We start from the raw sequence: 11,586 nt of genomic DNA, 5'->3' as shown, positions 1-11,586 counted from the left end.
TTACTGGTAAGGGCAGTAAAAAGGGTAATGCATTACTTCAATCATCAGTGAACCACTCACTCATTCAACATACTATTTCCAGCTGAAATCAAAGGTTTCCATTAAAAATGCCATTCCTCTACAGACTGCAAGCATCTTACAACTCTCTCTGCCTTTGAACTCTACTGTGATAGCTGCTTCATTAACATTGTGGTTCCAGTGCAAAAAAAAAATCCTCCAGATCCCAAATCTTCTTCCTTTAGACTTTCGATTGCCTCTCATCTGTCCATTCCTGCTTAGTGTTCTGTAAAGCTTGAGTCTTCTGTTCATCTACCTGGACATAGTCCACCCTCTGCTCCTCAGAGAGAAAAGGTTTCTGTGGGAGAGAGAGGAAAAACCCAGCGTATTAATTGTAGGGTTGAAAAGGGATGCTAGTGAAACTTGGCTTGATTTTCTGTTTTCCCCTTCCCTTGTTCCTTGATTGCTTCACTTCACCTTGAAGCGCACAGTGACATCAGCTGACAAAAGCACTGCTTTACAGCCTGCTTTAGCTATAATTATCCATCTGTCACCCTGTCACTCAGCCCAGCAGAGTGAGCGAGGGAAACGTGCTGTTCCGGCTATTTCCATGCAGATAATCATTCTCTTCTCATCTGAGTGATCCTGCTGCAAGGATAACCTAACTGCATTTTAACTACAGGGAGGGTTTAAATAAGAAAGCTTAGGAGTCTTGAGTCTTTTGCATCCAGGTGTATTAGCTGACGGGGAGAATTATACGCAGGACATAAAACGGGCCAAACCGACAGCAGTTCATTGCTTTGCAGTGGTACCTACCCACCACCTGGGCAGGTTATAAGCTCTTTGGTACAAGGAATGTTTTTTCTCAGCATTGTTAAGGAAATTGAAATGCTTTTGGTGATGCAAGAGTAAAGATGGACATTTTGCCGTGTTACAAGAGATGGTACAGTTTTACCCCATGAATTTATCATGGGCTGCAAAGTTGTTACTGCAAAGAGATTTGGGGGGAAACTAGCAGGAAAGGCTTTGTGGAGACTTGATGAACATGAAAGAGCACACAGAGATCCTGCAAGCACCAACAAGCTTGCCCACAAGCCCACTGCACATCCCAGCACAGTCTCGTGCCCTCTGCCGAGCTCGTGTTAATGGCATCCCTACGAGTCACGCTAAGGACACCTTGTCATCACCCTAATAGTGCTTTTATTATATTAATGTTGAGCCTGCCAGAATGCAGTCAGCTGGAAACACAACTGGCTTCACCATGATACTTAGGGCACCCAGCAGAGTCTGACTCTCGGTCTTGTTTTCCTCCCAGCAGACAAAAAGGTAGGAGGCTGTGGGGTTTTCCAGATAACTCATACCTTCTGTACAGGGGATGGGGAAGCAGAATTAAAATCCAATGCTAAGTAATCAAGGTTAGATTTCCTTGTCCATGGAAAAGCACCACTGTATGGAGATGTTGCCTGTCTGTGTTCCTGTCGGGAAAGAAGAGAAACTTTTAATGGTCTTAAAACATGATCCCAAAAGGAAGCAGGACTACAACTGTGAGGTGGGAGACTCGTCTGGCAGAACGCAAGTGAAGAGGGTCGGCACCCATGTAATTTTCTATGCCAAGGGTGAGTTTGGTGACTAACCACAGGATAGCACTGATTAATTGCAGGACGGCATAAAGAAACTGCGAGAGCCTTTTTCTCCTGGTAATTACGGCAAAACAAGCAAACCAGGCTGATTTTCATTCAATGTTATCAGGAAGGACTCGCACCCTGCTTCTCGACCCAAGCCCTTGGAAGGCTCAGATTTGCAGGGGTGCCCTCTTAACCATCATCATTCTATGAATTTGAAAAAATGGTGATAATTTTGTTCAAATCTAGCAACTGAAAATTAATCTGAGGAAAATCACAAATGACCACAAATATATGGAAGGCTTTAATTGACTAGAAAAATCAAATGGGGAGTAGTTACAACTGGAACTGCCCTCCTGAGCAGATTTTGATCTAGTAAAGGTGTGGGTTAAAATCTGAGACTATGGTTCATGGAGATTGTGCTCAGTTTTGCAATATATTTCTATAGCCATTGCCATCGGGCTTTGGCTATGGAGCCAAATCTGTAGACATTGGCTCAGATCAAGGGATTCAAGATCCATTTCCACCTCAAATGCAAAGGCAACTGAGATTCTGGTCTTTTGCAAGATATGGCTAAAGAGTGAATGAAGAAAAGGAAGACACAAAGCCAGATGTTCTTCTTTTATGGGATGGGAAGTGGGGTTAGTGCCACCAGCCAAAGCAGAAGCAATAAGAGACTTTAATGGGAGTTCTGTTTCTGCACAATATTTGGTGTGTTTCTTTAGGAAGTGCACTAACGGCTTTCTGTCATTTCCTAGGAGATTTTGCAGGGCACACTTTTAAAAGGTGAAAAGATTTAATTTTGCTTTGCCTTAATGAGTTCTCATGTAAATATGGCTGATCCCTGTGATCTCTTGGAACTGCTCAGCAACATTCGTGGGCAAACAGCTGAGTTCTGCAGCGCAGAAGAAGGGCTTCCCTTATCTCTCCGTAAATTGGTCCCAGTGTCTTTGGTTTAAAACCGTTTCATCATTTTTTTAAAAAACAGAAGGCAAAGGACAAACCTCCTCAACATTTTTTCTTAGAAAACAAACTTCTGCATTCTCCATCAATGTGACAGAGCAGAATAAAGCAAAGGATGGCTGTGTGAAAATGAAGATTACCATATGAATGTAACTTTCTTCCTCTTCTCCGGAAACTGAATTGGCAAATATTCTTGCGGAATTAATACCGTCTCTTTCTGGTGAGATAAAGCTCATTCGATTGCTATGAAGAAAAACACAGGAGAGGTTAAGGAAGCATCTTACAGATGCTCTGAAATGAAGCCAAAGCCTGACACAGTCCGTATGGTGAATAAACTCACACTAACGCTGCAGCCTTTATGAAGAGGATGTCCAAACCCACTCCTTAGTTCTAGAAAAAAATGTGCTATATTGCTATGAGTGTTTTTGTAGATTTTTTTTCCTGGCCTTTATGAAAGTTTGCCATCTCTGGTATGACAGAAAGCATAAAACATTGGAGCAATTCTCCAACAAGGGGCAGTGAGACAGATATCCTTCATCCAGGTAATATGTGCCAATGGGGCAGTTATTTAGCTGCGCGAGTGTCCACATTTTGGAGGTTGATGTGAATTAATCAGCTACTGGAGGTGCACGCAGAGGAAGTTGTCTGGCTTTGAGCACAGCGTAAACACACATTATCTGTGCTATGGAGATGGCTGCAACTCAGCCCTTGTACAAGGAAATCTCTTCCACTAACATAACTGTCTGAGATATATCGTGAATAAATTATTGCAGGCTAGCACTATGGGGTTAGTTATTAGGAAATTAGATGGCCACTTTGTGCAGCATAAACAGTGTAATTCCTTTTGCTTTATTAATCCCGGGCATACTTCTTTTTTAGTTTTGTTAATGTAAAACGTGCAAACTCCCTCCAAGCTCGTTATCCTTCAGGACTATGCACTGTGTCAGCACTAATTAACCACAGCGCTCTGGCTACAAGTCAGGCAGATCTTTATCTTGTCTGATTCTCCTTTGCTATATCAATTTTCAGGAACAAGAATGGCTCTACCACTTTGAAAAAAAATAATTAAGGCATGCGAAGCTTTTAGCCATTGTAGCAGCCACACCAGAGTGCAGACCAGCTCCGGTCTTTTCAAAAGGAACCTTCAAAACAGACTGAGCATCACTGCATGATGCCGAACGCACTGGAGCTGCCCGTCATGAAAGGGAGCCTTGCAAAAGCCTGGGGGATATTTGAAGGAGCCCTGGGGAATTTTTGTTTGTGGACTTTGCCAGGAAACTGTTTCTTGTGGGATGTGATAAGTTATTTTTAACTCCATTCCACAATGTTAATGCTTAAAAGATTGGAACGGCAGGTTTCTTGTTCACTTACTAAGGCACAGTCCACATCCTGGTCACAGCAGCATGCTCCCGGATTGTGGAGAGGTTTCTCAAGTCCAGAGGAGGTGGTCGTGCTGCAAGTAGATACAAAAGGAACTACATTTCCAATAGCAGAGCTAATGAAAAGTACAAAGTGTTTAGAAAAATACAGTTTTATATTAACAGCAAGAAACTAACAGAGTATTTCACAGAACATAACTGATACAACCAAGACAGAAATCAGTAATAAATAACCACTTCAGTCAGCGCTGGAAAGCAAAGTCCCTCATTTACCCTAAAATAACAGAGTAAATACAATGGGCATAAGGAGGGCAAATGCCCCACAAGATCCGTGTGCTTGCCTCAAATCTGCTGTGCATATGCTGCCTTCAAGAGCAGAGGCCAGTTCAGCCTACAGGTCAAAACAGGTTTTGGGCTCTCTTCTAAACAAAAAGGTCCTACATGTGGAGATCAAGATGATTCCTTTCACCAGTCAATGTACATTTTCCACCCCGTTCTCAAAACCCTCTAAGAAAGTACCTGAGCTTGCTTCGCTTCCTGGCAATGGTCTAAATTTCCTTCCCCACTTCACAGTAGCATTTCCTGAACCAATTTCTGAGTAGCCCTGTGGCTCCGCAGCCCAAAGAGCTTTCATGTAGGCTAGGTTTAGGCAATTTCTCCACTGCAAAGCTGAATTTTGTCCCCAGTATACCCTCTGGAAGTACAACACAGATTTTGGAGATGCCATGAAGAGCAGGAGTGGAAAATTACCATCAGTAAAAGCATCTGCAGGAAATTCCTAATTAAACCAAGACAGCTGTGGCTACCCAACAGAGGTTTAACCAACAGCCCACAAATCAAGTTTGAGTATTTGATTGTTTGGATGTCCTTTTCCTGGAAGGTCAGGGAGGTGGTGAGACAGCAGTGCACGTACTTCAGGGCTGCAGGATTTAGTCTGCTGTCTCTCCAAGGCTACGTCCATTTGGTCATTTGCAGTCAGAGTGGATCTGAAGCCGTGCACCATGCTAACGCAGCCACCCGATCTTTGGCCGCAAAAGTCGGCACGGACACTCTTCCTCTGCTCGCAAACGACCCTGCAGATGCGTTCTACGTTACAGTATTATAAGCCACTTACACAGCAATTCAATCCCTCTTCTAGAGCAGGAAGTGCTTTAAAATGTGCCAAGGACACTATCAAAGGAGGTCACCCATGTCCCCGCTATCAGGACCCCCTGGCTGCCAACTGCACTTTAGGTCTGGGCTTACATTTCCTACGAGGCTTGAGGTCTCGGTTCACCGGAGGGGGCTCCAGGTCTGAGGGGAGCTCAGGTAACGGGCTGGTGAGTTTTTCAGTGCTGACGACAGGGAAGGTAAACGTGGCTGAGCTGGGGCTCATGGGGATGTAGCCGTCGGGTGAACAGTCGGAGCCGGGAGCAGAGGGAGAGGTGCTGGGGCGCATGGGCACGTAGCTGTCCTCCGTGCTGTCCGAAGCAGTGGAGTAGAGCGGGGAGAACCGACAGGGCTTCAGAAGCAAAGGAGGAAAAGAAAGAGAAACAGGTCGATAAACGAATAGCTAACCCCCTGCAAGCCAGGAGGTGCTGTGAGCTGGCAACGGAGCTGACCCGAGCCCTAGGCCAGGAGAGTCCTGACGTGACCTTTCTGAGAGGCCCAAGCTGGAAAGACACAAGACGAAAACATGAGTTCAGATGCACACTCCAGCTTTGGAGAAGTCCATTTCTGAGCTTCGCAAGTCACTGCTGGAAATTAGGACCAAACTTATTGGTGACTTAAGTAGGTTAAATCCTCCGACTTCAGTGAGGCTGCACTTGCCTCTCCCAGCAGTAATTCTGACCTATAAAATGAAGGAGGCTCCTTCATATTAAAAAAAAACATCTGAAAGGAGAACATCAGAAGAACCAGAATTTTGCAAATGTGGAAGCTGAGAGAGCAGACACACAGACCTACAAGTTGCTTCTGATAGCTGAGAGTAAACTCTAGAAATTAATTTCATGGAGGTTAGTGCTGGCTGAGTGGCGAGAGGGATTGATTACAAACCTTGCAAGCTTTCAAAGGGGAGAAAAATATAAGTTGCGCACTACCAGAGCTTACATACAAGCAGCAAAGGCTCTCCCACACAGAAGACAGTATCCAGCGCCAGGCAGAAGACTGGCTATGTGATGTGTGATGGTGCTACACACAACCATGTCTGTCAAAGACTGAGTCAGGAAGCTTTGGACTGACAGAGCCCTGAATCACAGGCGCTTTGAGAGCAGAGACTTTTCTATGTCCTAAAGAGGACATACCCCTCAGGATCATGAAATGATACGCTTCTATAGGCCCTTTTGTCAGGAGATAAGCAGTTTTCTCAGGTGCTTTTGGTCAACAGTTTAATTCTCGAGGCTACTGGTATCCTTTTTCACAACAGACCTGGCTTCATCTGCTTTAAAAACACGGTGTTCAGTGTTGTGGCCTCCCCCTCCCTCCTCTCTCAAAGGTTTCCTGCAGCTGCGAGGAAGCAACACAGAAGTTGCACAAAGCCAAGTGCTTCTTCCATTTTTTTTATTCTTCTGCTGAACACAGGAGAGGAATGATTGAGTATCAGGATGTGAAATGATTCACTTTTTGAAGTTTGTCATGTGCCAGTGTTTTAAATTTATGCAAGCAGAGTACTTACCAAATTCAAACTAAGTCTCTTATCCCGACTTCTTAAGGAACTGCCTTCCATGTCTGCTGCAAGGAAAAAAAAGTGATGAAAAATGTGATGAGGCAGTGCAACCTTATGGAGATAATTCTGGAGTAAAGCATATGGCTTTAAAATAATTAGAGCTTTATAAAGATTCCATAACTCCTAGTATTTATCCTATGTAAGGAAATTCAATGACACTTAAGTCCAGAACAAACTCAGTAGCATTTCAAGAGCAATTACATCTATTTTAAGTATGATGAAACCAAGGAACATGTTCATGTATAATCCAGCTGTAACTTATACTTTCTGTAACGCAAGCAGTAGGGGAGAAAGACTGGTGTGATGTGGTGAGCAAGCAACCAAGCAAAAATTTAAACGCAGCTCCTGCTCTAGTCCTGCTCTGTTTTCCCATCTGTCAAATTGGGGAAATTATATGAAAAGGGACTGTAGGGAATATTAATTTATTAGTGTTTGGAAAGTTATTTAGGAGCCTCATATGTAAGGTGCCAGGGAAGCAGATATTATTGTACAGAGGGTGCATGGGGGAACTTAATGACAGGAGAGAAATTCTTCTCTTTTTCACCAAGAAATGCTGATGTGGTGCAAGCGGCTCAAGCTGATGGGGAACAAACAGCCAGAGAAAAGGTCACCAGTCACAGTGTCCCATTGTGCAGGCTGGCCTTTGTCTTGGTGTACATCCATTTTATTTTTGAAGCAAAAGGCAAAAAAACCTGCATAGAAGTTCAGCAGTGGAAGACGCTTACAACTACCATCCTTTTCTGGAAAAGGATTTTCTGTGCAGAAGATGGCTTTTCTGTGGGAATGCGTTAAAACCCTGCAACCATGTTAATCCACTCCCTGCTCTTATGGTGGAGATGTCAATACTGCACTGCAACTGCGGGTCTTTGTGGTGGTACCAGCAAAAAAAGGCAAAAGTGCCAAACAAGAACAACGCAATACTGTTAGTGCGCATATATATTCAGATAGACACAGTCACTGTCCTGGGACAGCTACATTTATTTATTATTTTGGCAAAAAGACATTCAGGCACAACACTCTGGCAGGTGCCAGGATACAGGTGCCTTATATGTGTACAGATTGTTCCCCTTCATGGCACTGCAGCCAGCATACACTGCCTTTGCACTGGGTTAATTACATTTGTTCAGCTTTTACAGGTTACCGAGGGCAAAAAATGAAGTAAATAACTTGCATGGGCTCACTTTGGGAGCTGGTGAGGAACAGCTGCTTTCTCCCTGTTTCTTTTTCTGATCTTTCTTATTAAACACATTTTAATTCAGAGTTTAACCTTTCAAATAGTTTCAGCTGCACTGAGGGTAAGAAAAAATAGCAGCACTTATTAATTCATTGCTGCCCCCTGTCAGGCAGAGATAACCTTGCAGCACAGTAGCAGAACATGACATTTGGCCACTTAATCCTCTTAAAAACATTTTGGTATAAATTGGGTTGGAGGAACACCAACTGTCTCAAGCACGCTGGTGGCATTAGAGTGGCGCACATGCAGAAGCAAGAGCAGCACCTTTCAGGGAGCAACCAAATGTAACTGATAATTAAGAATAGTAATTCCACTGATGGGTGTTTCTTCAAAAACCTTCCAAGAATTGTTTGTACACTGATAAACAGGCTGGGCAGAGGTCTCCTTGCTTTAGCTTCTGAGCTTTAAGAGCAAGATCTAACAGCCCCAAACACCAGTTGGTCATTCAAACTACAGGAGTCTAAAGGACGCTTGTCCTTAAAAACCTACATTTTCTCCCTCAAAAATGACACATCATTGCGAAATACTTGATGATTTCCAGCCAGGTATTCCAGCTGCCTCCCTCCGTTCTGTGGCTCCACAAAATAAACTGTCTCATACTGCGTATGCTAGTTTTTGACACCCTGATGTTCTGTGTTTTTGATTATTATTTTCATTTGCGATAACAGTGTTTCAAGAAAAAGTGGAGAAGTCACCTTAGCTCAGAACAGATCTTGCTTTGCAGCAGAGCTTTGCTCTGCCGAGGGTTTTCAGGCTACCTTGACTGAAGTACAGAGACTGAAGGACAGAGTGGGATTTGCTCAAGGACACACAGAGTCCCTGGTTCAACTGGGATTACATCCCATCCCCAGCATCTCCCTGGCTTCCCGTTCTTTACTCTAAGCTGCAAAAAGACATGCTACTGTATGGAAAGGACTGGATGTAGCAAAGCAGCACAGCTACAGAGGCATTTCCCATGTGCAAGCCCACATTTTGACTTGTGTAAATAGAGAGTTTGGCATTGCCCGATTCAGTGGCTGGCTTTTCATTTTTGTTTTTCTACTGCTTTCTTTTTTGGAGAGAGAGGGGGCATGGAAAGCTAGCAACTCATGGGGCACCCTGAAGAGATCACAGCCAAATGGCTGCCCACGTGGACACACTGAGGGGCTTTTACAGAGCAGGAGCTCAATGTGAGGGACAGGTCTGAATCCTGCTTGCTAACTAATTTGAAACAAGCATTTCAGATTGCTGTGGGTGATGTATGATTTCGCAGGAGGGAGGACACGGAGGTGGGCACCTGCTCTGCGCTTGTAGGCAGCTCCATCCCTCACATCAGTCCTGCTTTGCTGGCTCTCAGAAATGCACTCACCTTTCCAGTTCCTCACGTTGTCTAAGCTGGACAAGGAGATCCTTCTGGGCACCAGAGCAACCTGAGCCCGGCAGATCCCTGCGTGCCCATTCTGCAGGGCCCCGCCGCCCACCTCATCCCCTCTCCTGTCTGAGAAGTGGGTTGGCTTGGGCGGCCGTGGCGGGGGCGTGTTGGACAGGATGTCCAGCTGGGTTACACCATAGGGCAGCACGTTTTGGCTCTTGTCAATCTGAAAGGTTGGTGTCAGCGGCGTCCCCAGCAGTGGAGAAGAGGAGGAAAAGTCACTGGGTGGCCCACTAATGTCTATGTTCCTGGACGCTGTACTGGGATTTGCCAGCGGGGCCCCATCCTGGTGCACAGTCCCAGTGCTGGACGGCTGTACAAGGTACAAAGAGGGCTGGGACTGCAAGGAGTCGACAAAAACATCATCTGATGAGGTTTGCTCCAGAGATCTGTCCGAATTCGACCAGCTGTCACACCTGCACAGAGACAGAGGTCAGGACCTGCGCTTTCCTTTTCTCCTGGTTGCAACTAAGCAAGTGGACAGCAAAAAAACCCAACCCCACAGTTCAGGACAAAATCTGTCCCTTCCCTATGGCTGTGGAAGATCCCCCCTGAGCTGGTCTGGGGGATGAGGCACTTTGTGGAGCACCTTGGGCAGCAGCAGGCAGAAACGGCATCTGGACAGAGGCCATATGAGGTCCCCAGCCACCCACCCTGGAAAGGGACAGGACCAACATACAATGCTTGACCACTAATCTGTGCTATGAAAAGCCCCCTGTAAATTGAATTAGGCTGATGGTCCCCCGTTGCGTTCGGGAGCCTACCATGAGCGACAGGGCTCAAGGACCAGTTTGGCCCAGTTTCCCAGGGCATCCCTGGGCAGGCAGAGGGTGGCTCCAGCCCAACGCATCTGGCAGACCCCAGACCTACCTGTTGTGGCTGAGCTTGCCTGACTCGCAGTTGGAGAGGAAGAGGTAGTCGGGGAGGAAGACCGACTCTGACTCGCTGGGGGTCTCCTCCGCGGCAGACGCGTCAGCAGCAGTGTGGTCGACCGAGAAGGAAGGATCAGCAATGTGGGAGGCGTGGGTGGAAGCGGCCGGTGACGGCTGCGGGGACGAGGTTGTGTGAGACAGGCTCTCCACTGAACCTGCAACGGGAATGGACGGCCCTGGCTGAAGGACGGCTCTGACTCACCCTGGCCCACTGCCTCTCCAGGCCATCACCACCTTGCTTTTGCACCAGGGCTGTTTTACCCCAGAGCAGCAGTGGGTCAAGGCAAAAACTGATTCTGGGGAGAGGGGAGCCTGATTTTACAGCTGCTCCCCCTGCCCAGGCTGGGCAAGCCAGCTGCCAAATCGAGGGGCTGCCGGAGGTGCAGACCCCCCTTGCTCTGGGGTCCCCCGCTCCTGCAGGGCTGTAGCATCCCTCCTGCAGACAGTAACGAAGACAGCCTCTGCTAAGGAAAGTGCTGAGGCAGAGCAGCCTATTTTATCAAGTATTTTTTAGGATCTAACACAAATAATTAATAATTAATCTCCAACACTTCAAATTAATGGCAACAAGGAAAGGGATTGATTCCTTCCCACTTTCTAGATCTCAGTAGATAAAACTGAGCTTTGTGGCTCACGAAGCAGCCGGATTTGTTGCACCTCTGAACTTGTCTGCAAACTCCTTACGCCTCTCTAGGCTGGACACCAAAGCCACAAAAGCTGTGGTGCAGCTGTTATTGCTCAGCTGGAGGCTTGTTGGCTCTGCTGAGAAAAGGGAGACTACTTTTCTGGAGGCCGCAAGGCACAGGGGAGCCTGTACTCAGTGACACCTTCCCTGCTCCCTCCTTCGCTGGGCATAACGTTCCAGTCCCTGCCGGCACAGAGAGGGGTGGCAGTGGGGAGAGGAGCAGGTTTGGGCTGCAGGCAGCCAAGCTGACCCAGGCTGCACAGAGCTGCCCTCCCGCTCAGCTCCAGGTTCACCTCTGACCACCAAGACTCCCTTCACTGGCAGCGTATAGCCGAGGCACTCGCACCCACCTGGCCCGAGCATCGCCGGGCAGCAGAGACAAGTCTGGTTCTGTTGCTCTCCCAGCCTCTGTCCCTGCTGGAGAGCTGGGGATGCTGGCAGGGGGATGAAGGAGTGATGGCTGAGTCACACAGTTAAGGCTAAGCACAGCCTCTGGCACAGCTTTTAGGGCACTCTGACTCAAAAACGGAGTCCTCAGGGAGTGCTGGACCTCCTACCATGGGCAGCTGTGGAATGGGAAGGGCCTGGGGTGTCTTTGCAGAGCAGCTTCCGAAAGGCATCTGCTCCTGGCAGCAAGCTCAGACAGCAGCACCAGGAAC

General features: G+C 46.8%; 1 protein-coding gene across 1 annotated transcript in view; it reads right to left on the bottom strand.

Annotated features, from left to right (window-relative positions):
• Nucleotides 1-238: 238 nt before the first annotated feature.
• Nucleotides 239-11,586, bottom strand: part of GAB3 (GRB2 associated binding protein 3) — a 65,735-nt gene continuing 54,387 nt past the window's right edge. Inside the window, 9 exon segments of the mRNA XM_059824522.1 lie at nt 239-355; nt 1,359-1,472; nt 2,624-2,626; nt 2,723-2,825; nt 3,954-4,035; nt 5,207-5,462; nt 6,615-6,670; nt 9,248-9,726; nt 10,157-10,397. Of these exon segments, the coding sequence (XP_059680505.1) occupies nt 239-355; nt 1,359-1,472; nt 2,624-2,626; nt 2,723-2,825; nt 3,954-4,035; nt 5,207-5,462; nt 6,615-6,670; nt 9,248-9,726; nt 10,157-10,397 (1,451 nt within the window).

Source organism: Gavia stellata, chromosome 14 (assembly GCF_030936135.1).
Source record: "Gavia stellata isolate bGavSte3 chromosome 14, bGavSte3.hap2, whole genome shotgun sequence".
In the NCBI taxonomy this organism is placed as follows: Eukaryota; Metazoa; Chordata; class Aves; order Gaviiformes; family Gaviidae; genus Gavia; species Gavia stellata.
Note: the sequence above shows the minus strand (reverse complement) of the source record. Positions and strands in the feature narration are given on the sequence as shown.